The sequence below is a fragment of the Balaenoptera borealis genome (assembly GCF_965194805.1).
Source record: "Balaenoptera borealis genome assembly, chromosome: 7".
NCBI classification, from domain to species: domain Eukaryota; kingdom Metazoa; phylum Chordata; class Mammalia; order Artiodactyla; family Balaenopteridae; genus Balaenoptera; species Balaenoptera borealis.
In genome coordinates, this window is record NC_138864.1 from 80266544 (window position 1) to 80281183 (window position 14640).

Consider the following 14640-nt stretch of genomic DNA (forward strand, 5'->3'; position numbering starts at 1 on the left):
TTATGAAGTATCTAAGAAACAAGGGAAAGTAGAACACTTCCTATGGATCTATGGGACAGAGTGAAAGCTGTACTCAGAGGGAAAAGTATAGCCCAGCGGTCCCCAACCTTTTTTGGCATCAGGGACAGGTTTCGTGGAAGACAATTTTTCCACAGACCGGGGCAGGGATGTGGTGGGGGGATGGTTCAGGCAGTAACGCTAGCGATGGGGAGTGGCAAACGAAGCTTCGTTCGCTGGCCCGCCACTCACCTCCTGCTGTCTGGTTCCTAACAGCCCTGGACCTGTAGCGGTCCGAAGCCCGGGGGTTGGGGACCCCTGGAATAGCCAATGCTTTTATCGGGGTTAGCAAACATTTTCTGTAAAGGGCTAGGGCTTTGTGGGCCATATGGTCTCTGTTACAGACTTTTGTTCTGACAATGCTTTAAAAATGTAAAAACTGTTCTTAGCTGCCAAGTTGTACAATAACAAGCTGTGGGTCCAATTTGGCTCATGTGTAATAGGTTGGTGACCCCTGCTTTTATTATTAAGGAGGACTCCTCCCCCCCAAAACTTCAGTACTAATCTTAAGAAGCAGAAAAAAATGTTAACAGCAACAGATGAAACTACAAAGAGAAATTAATAAAGACAAAAGCTGAAATAAATGGCATAAGAAACAAAAAGAAAATAATAGAAAGGATTCATAAATCCAAAAGCTGGGTGTTAAGACCAATAAAATAGAGAAACCCTTGGAAGTTTGACTACGAAAAGAAGAGAGAGCAAAAATGTACAAAATTAGCAATGAAAGAGGAGATATAACTACAGCTACAGGAAGGATTTTTTTTAAATCGAAGAGAATACTACATGCAACAAAATGGCAGTAAATTTGAAAAGCTAAAATAAACAATCTCCTAGCACACACTATCAAAATTGATCCAAGAAGAAATGAAAACTGAGGAGACCACGTGCCATAGAAGAAAGATGATTAAAGGTTTACCATTGGAAAAGACACCAGTATCAGATGGGTTCACAGGTTTACATACTCTTTAAAAAACAAATAATTCTACTAGTTTAAAAGAAAACCTTCCAGGTAATAGAAAAAGATGGAAAATTCTGCAAATTCCTCTTCTTAGAAAGGAAGGAGCTAAAAGTTCTAGAACAAGAGCAGCACCTAAATTTTATCTTGAATGCCAACCCAGATCAATGGGTTGTGTCTGCTTGGAGACCCTGTGAAAGAGATTGTGAGACCCAGTTGAGATCCCTTGAAGGAAAATTGGGGTCTGATTTACCATCCCTGACTCAACCTGGAATATAAATCAAATGGTCTTATGGGATTTTTTCCACTGACATAACCAGGAACTACTCTATGATATCTTATGGGTTTCTGATCAATTTACTTGAGAAAACTTACACGTTCAGTAAAATTTATATTCCTCTAATGACCATTCAGCAGACATATGAAAATCATCTAGATTAAACTTCGAGACCCACATCTAACTGCATTAATCCTCACTGCTCTGGGTGTAGCAAATGTATCGGAAGAAACCAATAAGCTCATGGGATACTTTCCAGTTTGAGAACCATCATGGGAAGATTATTTTCCCATCGTTGGTGCTTTTGCTGATTTGTAGCTGAAAGGAAATCTTGCCATTCCATTGATTGAAAAGTGACCTCAGAGCTTTCTTTTCCTAATTCACCAAGGGCAAAAGTAAATAGAGGACATCTCTTCCATTCCCAAGGGGCAGCGCGTTCAAGTGTCTGCAGTGGCCAGCCCTGCCTGGGCTTCCATAGTCTATCACAGCGCCCCCTGCAGGTAGACAGAGGAAAAAAGGGTCAGACTCAGTAGGGAGGATGACAGGAACGGCCAGGGCAATGAGTACCTCTTCATCATTATACAAAAGGGAATTGTAGTTTTACTCTCCTTGTTTTTATGATGAAGTAAGATAGAAAAGAAGAGCGAGAGAAATGATTGCTTAGGAAACGGCCTCAAACCTAGCACATGTTTATTTAAGCGTTTCTGTGCAAACATAACCCTGGGTGTCCGTTAAATCAGCAGGCATGTCAGTTGGCACTTCTGGTTACAGACCATTTTACGGTCATACATCATTCATAGCCGTAAAAGCCATTTGCCCTCTGTCACCCAACCAATCAGGATCCAGGCAAGAGGAAGCAGAGCAGGAGCCTGGCAGTTTTCTCTGGGCTCCTCTGAATTTCCACAACTAGGTTCAGCAGAATGTCACAGAAAATTAACTCTCCTGGGTTATTAAGAACCCCTTCCCTCCCCCCTCTCCACTGAAGAGCAATATATGATTTCAGGCTAATATTTACCCCATCACAAGCAACAATTTGTGACGTACAGGACAAAAGTACACTGGGCATCACACACAAATCCAGCGTAATCCCTGCTGCTCTGAGCCGCTCGAATGAAAGGACACGAATAGGGAGCTGCTCGCCCGTGCCTCGGCAATTCACTCCTAATGCCCACTTTGAGCAGATTTGAAATTGCCGTCAGCATCTAAGCCACCCAGCGACTAACCTTGATCTGCCCTTGCTTCACTCTTGCGAGTTCACATGTTTTCACTCTTCGCCTCCTCACTATTATTTTGTTATTGACGCTGAGAAGCCTGCTGAGGCCTGATGATGGCCTCAGGCCTTGCGAACCATGCGTCTTTGGGTTCTTCCCAAATGCTGTTGCCTCTGAGATGGTATTTCACCTGAAATGCCTCCCCAGATCTAGGGTCTTCCCTTTATATTTATTACTGCTTAACTCTTTCTTAGTGCACACCTTCATTTATGAATAAGGCTCATCGCGGTTGTCATAACCCCAGTGGGCACCAGGACAGCCCCATCTGGTCATCCCACTCCATCTCTGCTTGGGCATTTCGCGTGTCTTCAGCCTCTCCAGTCGTAACAGGCTAGGATCAATTTTCCAGTGGCAGCTTGGAAATAATAGTGCGAAATGTACATTAATACAGAAATATATTGTGAAACTGTCCTTAAACAAACAAATGAGCCACTTTAAAATATTACTGCTATAAATGACCATGACAGTAGCACAGCACATATAATAAAAAATAACTGCTGAAGAGAAGCTGCTGAATTACTATAGTAATAAACCAGATGTGATTATTATCATTTAACACGGTCATTGAATATCATGAATCCCTGAAGCCGTTAAAATATTTATGATTAAACATTTGCTATTTCTTATAACAGAACATACAGTTGGGTACTAAAAACCTGTTAAAGTATTATTTCAGCTAATATATGCCAGTTCTATAATAGAGGTCAACCGACATTGCCTGAATCCTTTAAAAGAGGGATGAACAGCTGCCTCTCCATAGCTGGACATATTTCAGGATGTTTATGCTAGTACTATATACTCTCATGGTTCTGGGGAGGATGTATATACTACACACTACTAAGGTAAAAATATGTTCCTATTCTGTATGTTCATGAACAGATGTGGGCTTGGGGGCTGTTCTGGTCATTCTTCTAGAAAAAAAGCACATGTAGCAGATGCTTTCAAAGGCCTGCTCATATCACCTTTGACCTTGGTACTTGTCTTGAGCACCCTTCAGCAAGCCTCTCAACCAGAAGGCCTTCACTCGGCCAGCAGGAGCCTGAAACACTGGGGCATTAATGCCCCAGGGAGCAGCCCTCAGCCCTGGTGGATAGAAGTTGGAGAATAAATATCTTGGCCAAATTTACAGACATACCTCTCTTTTGAAATCTGTCCCTTGGCCATGCTCTTGATACCCTAGTCTTTTCCCTGATGATTGTTTTCAGTTCAAACTTCAGTTCAGTTAAACATTAGGTGGGATTTGTTGTGCTGAACAAAAATATTACAACCAGTGTCTTCTCAGATTTAACTAGAGACACTTCTGTACCATAAGGTCAGTCTTCCCGGGTGTTTGCTTCTCATCTCTTTCCCTGTTTCCCGGCAGTTCCGGCTCCATCAGCAGATGAGGGTTGTTGCCAGGAAAGGAGCTCATCCATCTATGGAGTATCCTGGTGATAGCCCAGGAGTGTCGGGCTCAGTGCAGGAAAGAAGAGATGAATGAGAATTCTTCAGCACTATGGCTTGGGGCTTACCTGAATATTTTAATTATTCATGCTACCAGAATTGACTGCTTTTTAAAAATGAATACCAACAGTAATCACCTTTCCCTATATCTTTAGAGACAAACATTATCCAAGAAATAAGACGCCTGAGTTGTTTGAACCCTGCTAGGGCACAATGTGTTGAGAAATAAAAAAGCAGGGATTTTAGAGAGAGACCTAGATTTGAGCCCCAGATCTGTTCCTGACCTGGTGTGTAGATATAAAAGCACATGTTATATAACTCTTTCGAGCCTCCTAACTTGCCAGAGGCTCAGTGTTCTTATAAGTGAGATAACCATTGCAATCGTATAAATTGATGTAATGTATATAAAGCATTTATATATACTACCATATTAGTGATAGGTATTTAATAAACATTAATTTATTAGATGAGGAATGAATGGTGAATTTACCCACACTATCATGGTGACAATTTAATTCTTGGCATAAGATATCACCTACTGGGAACCCATTTGGTTCCCAGCATGTCTCTCTCTAGTTACCCATCATATGATTTTGGCAGTGTTATACATCTCTGTCATGTGGGTTCCATGTTTGCCCTTATAATCCCAAGTTATAGTTGTAGGTCCGTCCTGTTCTTGCTGTGGTTTCACATTTGTAGGTTTAATAACCTGGGCCATGGTCTGATGTATGTACAGGAAAACTCACAAAGCCTCAGAGTGGAATAAAAAACATTTCGAAAACCCCTGCTGGCTCAGTCAACCCTAATGAGCTATTAGGTCATTAGAGACTCTTTGCCATCAATTAATCATTAGATCAGCAACCATTCATTGAGGACAGTGGGGGAATTCATCTTAAAGGGATAGTAACATTAGCATACAAAGGAGCCGTTGCTGGCATCTCGGAAAATCTGAAAAGTAGGCTCCATGTGGTCTTTTCAACTTGTCAGTTCCTCCAGAGTCTGACACGAGGGCTCATCCAGTATAGTGGCTTAAATTTTCAGGTTACCTTGCCTTGGGAAGAATTTCCAATGAAAGAAGAATTAAGGGCTTGTTATAGTTTATATGTAGACACATAGCCCAGGTGGAGTAAAACAGGCTAAAATCCTCTTGTTCGCGTGCTGTATGAGTATCACCGCCTTGCCCATGATTTCTGTGACTTCCTAGGGGCTTGTGTTCTTGGGGGTCTCCTCCTCCAATACATTGTTCCTGCTGACCTCTGGACCTCTCTTGGACACCAATGCTGCTCTCTCTTCTCTGCCCGGTAGCCACCACGACACCCTCAGTTTCCTTGAGGGCTTCCAGTATCTACTCATATAATGCAATATATAGAGACCTATGGTGACAATTCCATGTATTTGTGTGCTCACACATAGCAAGTGCTACTTAGCAATCCAGCTTGGCAGACTACTAACTGCTAACTAAAAACTGAATATTGGACATCATTTTTGGTGATGTTGCCTCTGTCATACCCACATCAAGGTAACCTCTTTGCCAGCTTTCCTCCTAAACATCTCCCACCAGCTGCTCTGTCCCTATCCCTCAAAATATTCTTCCCGTCTCTCTGTTTCTTAGGCTGCTCCCAGCACCTCAATTACTAAGCAGAGCATTTCACTAACGTTACTCCTATGTTACTAAGCAGGACAATTGTCTTGGACCCCATCTAAAGGCACCAAAATGGCCAGCCAAGTATTTGCTAAAATGAAGACAGTTCTTCTCCTAAGATGAATTCTGTTGTGACTAACAGATGATTTTCTCCAAATATTTGTGACATTTGTATAAGTAATCAAAGATCGTGCTCATTAATGCTTGATCATTTTATTATTTTCAGGAATTGCACTGGAGAACTTCATTACCCACACTGCATCCACTGAGTTCATAGCACCTCCTGGAATGAACCATGGTCTCCTAAGGGCGGTTTTGTTTGATGGTAGGTGAAGCCAAAGTTTGTCTCTGTGGGAATTTCATTTCTGAAGTTGCAATGAGCAAATATAATACAATTCCCAATGTATGAATACTCATTTAAAAATGCTTCCTGGCTCTCTTTAAATGAAAGTAAATGTTATTACCTTTTATAAACTGGTAAGAACGCTTTGGAGGAGCATTGTTCTGCTGGAAATGTCCAAGACTCTATGCGGAGGGTGAGTCCTCTTTTTAAGTGGGTAGAACCGAGCTGTCTGATCCTTTCTGCCCTAGAGAAGCTGGTGTTTGAAACAGACTCAATTGTTAGTGACTTTTTCTTGAGAGTGCCTATTAATTTTAGTTCATTTATCTTCAAATTTACTTTAATGTTCTATAGACAACATTATTGTTTACTCCTTTCTGTTAAAAAAAGAACTATGTGGTTCTCCAATGTTAATTTCTTTGGGAATCCTGGAATGGTACTTAGCAATGATGACAATAATTGCTTTCCCATTTTTTTTTTTAACAAGAGTTTTCACTTCATGTGGGAGCAATGCAAGGGCCCATTGTACGTTATCTCACTTAATCTCATAGTGCCCCCATGAGGCAGGTGATATATTAACCCCTTTTTACAGTGGAGGAAACTGATTTCATGTCACTTATATATCACTTTTTTCCAAAAGGCTTTGCTGGCTTCTCCTATTATCATGCCTGACACATTTTACTGTAAATGTTTGCCCATCTGTCGGCCTCATTAGATCAGTGCAGTCAGGAACCATGCCTATGTTGTTACCTGTTACCCACTGTGCCTAACTCAGTGCCTGGCATAAAGCAGGTGCCTAAGAAGTTTTTGCTGACTGACTGGCTGGATCAATGAATCATTGTGGAGGGGAATAGCTCGCTCAAGGCCCCTGGGTAAGAAGTGGAACAGAGACTCAGACCCATGGCTCTAAACTGTCAAGTCCAAGCTCTTAAATGTCATGTAGAAGTTTCCTCCATCCCATACCCAGTGTCCGAACAAAAACAACATGTCAATTTGAGCAATAACATATGGAAATTTAAGCTCTGTGGCAGAGTACCCTTCATTATTAGGGAAAGGCTGAGTTCTTCCAGGGCTCTGTCTAAGGAGCTCTGTAGTGGGCTGGGCATGAAGTGATAAAGGAAAAAAGAGATAGAGGCTGTCCTCAAGAAGGTGGAAATGTAAAGCACTGGGGTGTTGCCACCCTGAGTGGTGTAAAGAGCCTCCCCCAACCCTCCCTTGGCGCCCCCAGAAGCACCCCAGGCCAAGCCTCCTCCAGACTGTGGTCAAAGCTCCGAAGAAATCCATTTAATACTCCAAAGTCTGGCCTTAAGAAAATCTTAATGGTCCAAATACAAAGGGGTGGAGTGGGGTGAGATGATGCAGAATTGAGGGCTGTGGGGAGTGTTTCTTTGCTTAAATGAAAAGCCCAAATAAAATAAATAAATGAAAACATAAATCACAGTGTCTTCTCCGGGCTCCTGGCTGGAGGAAAACAAATTAGAAAGGGCTTGAAGGAAAGGAGTATTGAAAAAGCTTGACTTGAATTAAGTGGTTATATATTTTAAAAGCACTTTGTTGGGTCCTGTAAAAATAGCAAATAAAAAGGTGTAATATCCCTTGACCCTTGGAGGCAAATACCAGTAATAAAGTAAGCTTGGGTCAGGGGGATTTAAGAGTATAAACTTCAGTAGAAGGGAAAGGAAAAGCATTGGGTTTAGAAACACTTTCACTTCTCCCTTAATAATTAATGATGAAGCGTACGTTTTCAAATAGACATCATGTGTCTTTCTAACACCACTCACTTTCCTCTTAAAATGGCCCCAAATGAAATTTAAGGGCATAACTTGAAATTTCTTTCTTTTGACAGGCAACCTAAAGGAGTGATTTCAGGGCTATCGAATAAATATATTTAGGGTCCGTTTATACAATCCCTTTATACATAGTCTGAGAAAAATTTCACAATGAAAATTGTCACAAGCATCTACCCCAGGTGTCAACAGCCAACTTGCAACTCCTTTTTGAGCGGCTGTGTAGTTATCAATTTAAAAATAAACCTTAACTGGAGAGCTTAGATATTTTTACAAAAATAGAGGCTTGAGCAATGAGTCTTATAAAAATGGCCATGGAAGAAAATAACACGAGAAAAGTTACCAGGAAAGAGCTCAGTGAACTTTCTCCTTTTTAAGAAATGCTTAAATTCTTTTGTTTGTAAATGGCAGGTGGGTTGTACAATTCCAATGTAATTTCAGAAAGCCATCTTCTGAATGTAATAAACATGTCTGCAATAATAGGATTCAGAAAATAGCAAAATGCATTCCAGACACACTTTGATTGTGCATACAGAACAGAGAATTTAGCTATAATTGGCTATAACACAGTTATGGACAGCAAATGACACACTGTGGGTTTGGGTGATGTAGCAGCTCTGATTAGGGATGGTACGTTTCAGCCGAACACCCGAAATAAAATAGTGAGTCTACAGTGACACAGCACCTTTTCTTCCTCCCTCCCTTCCTCCCTCCCTGCCTTCCTCACTTTATTCCCTTCTGTTTAACTGAAGTATCACAACTTAGGCTAGAAAACTTATTCTCTTATTACTCAACTAATCAATTGTCAGCCAAGTCTCCATTCTTTTCAGAGATGAACAGTTGTATGGAAAGGGGGTAGTAAGAGCCCATGGAGAATTTACTTTTGGAGAACTAGATGTAATTTGAATCGAGAATTATAGTAGGAAATAAACCATTACAATAAACAAGGAAACATGTATACAATTACTTTCACGGTGTAATTTTATTCACTCTAGTTGAGAAAATAAAGAGATAATACTGACCGTTGCACCTGGGTATTTAATGCAAACTGTAAAATCTATTATATTAAACAAAGTCAAAAGCGATGTGAAAGATCTTGAATCTATTCAAGGCATGCACCTCATTACAGACTTAGCAAATTAAAACACAAATAGGATTAGAAAAGAATAATGTAACAATCTCTCACTATGGTCCCTAGAGCATTAAGTCATAAATTGGGTTTGCATTAAATTGTGCCTGCAGTATTGAATTCAGGGAAAGAGCTGTGGGCTGGAGATAAACCACGCTGGGGTGCTCACCAACTTTGGCAAAGCTATGTGTTTTCTGAGATGTGGAGTAAATTTGTTAGAATATAGCAGGTCCACAAAAAAATGAGCACTTCATATCTTAATTTTTAAAATGTCAGTGTCACGCCATATGTGGCCTGCAGAGATATAAATGCAGACAAAAATCCGCATGTAAAATGGAGCTGTGTTAACCTACGTGTATATGTAGAGAGCCATTCCACTAAATGCATTGCTTAATACCAGATACAATGTTTCTTTTTTAAAAAAACTCTCAACACAGAGTTTTTGATGAATTTGGTTTTGTTTTTATTCTTATTTGTTTGATTTTGCAAAAGAAGAAAGAAAAGGAGAAAGCAAACCATCCTTTTTTAGAGAACACATGTGGGCTTTTAGATCATTCAGAGGAATGTTCTTTCATTCCATGTGAAGATTAGACCTTAACTATTCTGGCTGAACTGTAGAAAAATACATATGACTTATTTTTTAAAAGCAAGTGGATGTACTTAAATCAATTTTTTAAGTGATTCAAAATTGAAAACTACTGTCTACCATGTTCCTTCCATTCCAGGCTTACTCTATTTGGTTTGTTTCCTAATCCCTGCGTGAGGGAGGCTAAATCAGGAAAAAAGGAAATGCTTCTGATTATTTGTATGGCGCCCTTATGTTAATTCCTATCTGCTGCCTCTTTGCACATGGGCAGGCCAAAGGCAGAAAGTGGGCCGTTGGTCCTGTTTCCTCAGGGCCCTGTCCCAGGGCAGGACTCAATTTATTTTCTCTGACTTCTTAAAGCTGTTACGAGAATTAATGAAAATTGATGTAAAATGCTCAAAAGTGTTAGTCTGCCTGTTCCCACTTCATCACTGAGTATAAGTCACAGAAGCAACCTCTGTGAGGCCACCCTACTTCACTGGTTCCCCCAGTGGAAGTGTGACCTTCCCGGCTCAGTGGTAGGCAGTAGTGACATCTATCCAGACCTCCTTGATGGGGGAAGTCCACGCGCTTCTTCCTTGCCAGCCGCTTCTTTACCCTTCCTCACCTCTGGCTCCCATCCTCTCCCTCCCAGCCCTTGCAGCTGTCCTGGCCTCCTGGCAAAGGGTTTCTACATCACACTAAGCAGTAGACAGTCTGTTTAAATTGGCATTGTCTATTTTCAAGAGCTGTTTTGAAAGTCTAAACAGCTCCCATTTTGGCTTTAGTAAGACAAATATGGGCTAAAACACACAATGCCCCTTAAGTACCCAGGACCCACTGAAGTTTCCCATAGACACAGTCTGACTTGACCTGGTGACAATTTTTCTGCCGTGTTATTTATGTGGTGGTTTTACTTCTAATTATGGCTCATGATGGCTGTTAGTGCTGAGCAGTGAGAGAGCAAACTGCCTTGTACTGCCATTTAACTTCAGCCCATAAAACGGGTGATAAAGCCGAGGGCTTAAAACCAAAACAAAACCCTCCAAAAACGTAACTTTCTATGACACGCTCACATCCGTTGCTGCCATTCTGAGGCTGGAAACTTTCACTGAGGAAGCGCATGGAGGCAGGTGACTCCTGAGGCCTGGGAGCCTCAAATTTCAGCTCCGGCTTCATTCTTAAGTCATCCTCTATTGTAGACAAAACAACCCCGGACCTCGGATGTAATTAACACATGCCAGGTTTAATCAAAACCAGTGTACTTGTTGTTTAGAAACTAATGAAAGCAAATAGATGTTACTTAACTCCGTACATAGTGAAAGGTCTTTTGTGGTTCTCAGTTTTGATTACTATTTTTTGATATTAAGAAGAATGCCACTTGGTGTGTATATAAACAAAGAAGATAAATGGCCGGGCTGAGAATGAGTTGTCCATAATCTGATTAAAGCAATAGAGCTGGCTCCTAGGAGAACCGCATGGGGTTTAATGATTGGGTTGTTGTTCTTAATATGTCTCATGTTCACTCTTAAAGAAATCAAGAAAAATTGTTAAGAGGTTACTGATATTTCACTCTGGCATTGGGTTATCAGAGCTTCTGACAGGAAAAGAACCTTCTCTGTGGCTGGAATCCAATGTCCAGCCACGTAAGCTAATTTGCCCAAATGATATTAGGGGGTATTTAAAACTGAAATCTGCCCCAATTCACTCATTCTGCTGGCAGAGCCGTCATGGATGAGGCAAGGACAGGCTTGGTTTTGTTGAAGTTGCGATGTGATAAAATAGCTGAGAAATGCCACTCATCTTCTCTTTAGTTAGTTCCTTTTCCTTCTTGACAAAACGCTTCTGGATTTTGGGAAGATGTCTGCTAGTGTTTGGATTAAAAAATACATTATTTTAAAGCTCAGGAATACTCTAGCCTGTTGGGATATTAGGGGGGAAACTCACATGCATTCTTGAGCTCTGCAAGAGCTCATGATGGTTGAATGTAATGATTTGCTACTCCACTCCTGCCTGTTAGTGAGTTCTGCGGTCCTGTGTGTGAGTGAGTGCAGACGTGTGTGTGTGTGTGTGTGTGTGTGTACATTCACGCATACCCTTACTCATAAGTGAGTGGTCCTGCAAATTTAAGTCGTTCTAACAACTTGAACAACATAGAGAGGGCTGACTCTGTGCATCATGCGTTGCCTCCAGAATACAATCAACATAAGCTCTCGGATACGTAATAAATTTCAGGATGGCCTCAGTGATGTTCAGCCATTAAGATCTTTGCTGCCTTTGAAACTCCACACTGGGTAATTGGATTCCAGATGGACAGGAATTGGGTTATTCTTATTTTAAAACAGTAATCCGAATGATTTTGAGTACTTTAAAATCAGTTCATTAAATACATATTTGAGCACCCACTGTGTGCTAGTGTCCCATTTTACAGATGAGAAAGCTGAGGTTCAGAGAGGTTAAATAACTTCCTCAAGATCCCTAGCCGAGTGGTTAGTCGGTAGCTTAGTTCCAACTCTGAACAAAATCCGTCTGATTCTCAAGTTCGTGCTCTTTCTACCACCCTGTGTATCTCCATCAACAGTTAAACCTCCATGTTTCAACAAATAGTAAATGTATCTGGTCTCTTTTCTTGATAAGGTCTATGAATCTTACAGAAACCAGAGATTGGCCCTCTCCTGCACAAGGAGAAGCATTGGCAGGCTGGGGCTTGGCCTACCTGCTCCCTGCACCTGGGCAGGTCAGGGTGTGATTTCCATGTACTTCTCAGCTCCCTGGTGTATCTGCCTCCTCTTTCCCTCACAGACCAGCCGTTGGCTTCAGTCACTTCCCAAGCCCACAGACTGAGGTTGGATTCCAGGGACACAGGAAGGACATGGGTTGGAAATGAATGGAGAGAGAGAGAGCTAATCCTCTTCCTGTCTTTTTCCAAGAATTTTCCTTCTCCCGCTGGCCCATTCTGGAGCCATGTGGTCACACGTTGACACCGCCACTTGAGGGCAGGGAGAGGAAGTGAAAGGAGATGGAATAAAACCACAGCTGTGCTATTTATTAAAAGAAAAATGATGGAGAAAGAGGTTGGAACTAAGCTGCTTTCTCTTAGAAAATGCTGGCAGTAATTTTAGTGGCAGGTTTTGAGCATCTGAATGTATTAGCTAAAGAATTTGAATGTAATGAGCTATGCAGTATGGTAGCGTGCAGAGAGCCCCAGGCTAACTGGTAGGGTCAGGGTGACCTTGAGCAAGCCACTTCACCTCTCTGGGCTTCTGTTTCCTCTTCTGCACCAGGTGCACATGGAGCCAGGTGATCCCTGCGACTTCCTGGGAAAGCAGTGAGGGGTAGGGCAGATCGCCTGCTTTGGAGTCAGCTGATGCTCTGAATCTTAGCCCTGTCACTCAGTCCTTGCACGAGCTGTGTGACCCGGGGTCAGTTATTCAACTTCTCTGAAGCTCAATTTCCACTACTGTGAAATGGGGATAAGAGGTCCCCCCTCAAAGGGTCATTAAGAGGTTTAGACTGGTTAATGCATGGACAGCTTCTGGAGAAGGCATTTTCCCAAGACCGGAAGGAAGAACTGGTGAGTAGGATGCTTTGAAGGCCAGTGAGGGAGGATAGCTGGTCTCGGAAGAAGTACCGGCTGGGAGAGGCTGGGGCTGGGGCGTGGGGCTCCGGGCGACCCTCTCCAAGGGAGGAGAAAATGAAGTAACTGTTAGTAGCAAGACAGAAAACAGGACGCCTGAATGCCAAGCTTCGTCAGGAATGTTGCCTTGGGGGGAAAAATGAAATCTCGGAACACTCTTGCCTCCCTGCCTACAGCTTTTCATTTCTTAACTCTATTTTTAATGAAGATGGGAAGGTTTACAATTTTGACAGTTCCATTTATTTCTACCATTTTCATCTAAAACAATACAATGAACAGCAATTATTCCACCTGGGTTTCAACTGCAGCAGGATAAATGTCAGTATTAATTAAACATGTTCTGTGTACTCTGTGTTGTCTCTTCTGTTCTCTGTCTGTCTGTCTGTCTGTATCTTTCTTTACCACCAACCACCAAACCATCCCTCTCTCCTTCTTCCTTCTCGTCCCCATCCTCCATCTTCACAGTGGGTCACAGAAAAATATCAAATAGGGACCCAGTTGAACTGAAGGGGCTGAACCATGTGCGTGAAGCAGCCCAGAAGAGCAAATCTTCCCCAGAAGGGCACATGGAGCATCCCAGTGAAGGAAAGGGGATGCCTTCCATTCCTGGGCTCACCGTCCAATGCCTTCAGGCCACAGGGGGACGCCCCAGCTGCTCCTCCAGGCAGGGAAGCTGACCTGTCCCTATCAGTGCCAAGCAGGGGCTAGAGGGTCATGCACCTGAGCAAGAGGAATGAGATGAGTCCCAAGCTCCTGAGGGTTCCTCCTCAGGTGTCACTCACCCAGCGTAGCCAGGGTTCTATGGACATCGAGAAAGCAACACGAGCTTTCTTTGCATAATCATGGTCAAATATTTATATTTGTTTAGGATTTGCTTCTATAGGATTTTTTTTTTGTGATTCAAATCTATTTCCAAAATAAATCTGAATCTCTTTTATAAGTAAACACAGTAAAAAAACAAAAAACAAAAAACAAAACAAGGAAGAAAGTAGAACTGAAATTGCTGAAGAGGAGCAGAGGCATTAGATGTTCCCAGACATCTGAAATGAGATCATTGGAACAGCTAGGCATGGCTCTGAGCTAAAGCAAAAAGGAAAATCTGGGGTGACATAGTTCATTTCATCTGACAAAATTAAGTGGGCACATCTTTTTTTTTTTTTTGCTGAGCCACTGCTTCCTGGAACAAACTCAAGGAGGAATTTATTACCTGGGTTCTTGTATAAGTGTATGTTGGATGACCAGTTGAACAAAGCCTTCAAATAGAATCTCGCACAAGACAAAAAATGTGACATGGACCCTTTCTGAAAGGATAGCAGAGTTAAGATGACAGAGGCACACCCAATATTGGTCACTACATTTTAGATTGGACTTAACACCATCCTTTAAAAAATAATCACTTTTAGGGACTTCCCTGGTGGCGCAGTGGTTAAGAATCCGCCTGCCAATGCAGGGGACACGGGTTCAATCCCTGGCCCGGGAAGATCCCACATACCGTGGAGCAACTAAGCCCGTGCGCCACAACTACTGAGCCTGTGCT

At 42.0% G+C, this 14640-nt stretch overlaps 1 protein-coding gene across 1 annotated transcript in view; it reads left to right on the forward strand.

The window, feature by feature from the left end:
- The first annotated feature begins 5875 nt into the window (after positions 1-5875).
- The window catches only part of LOC309632271 (uncharacterized protein), a 48081-nt gene continuing 39316 nt past the window's right edge, over positions 5876-14640 (forward strand). The window contains exon 1 of the mRNA XM_082399593.1: positions 5876-5970. Within this exon, the coding sequence (XP_082255719.1) occupies positions 5934-5970 (37 nt within the window). The 5' untranslated portion in view covers positions 5876-5933. The remainder of the gene's footprint in view (positions 5971-14640) is intronic.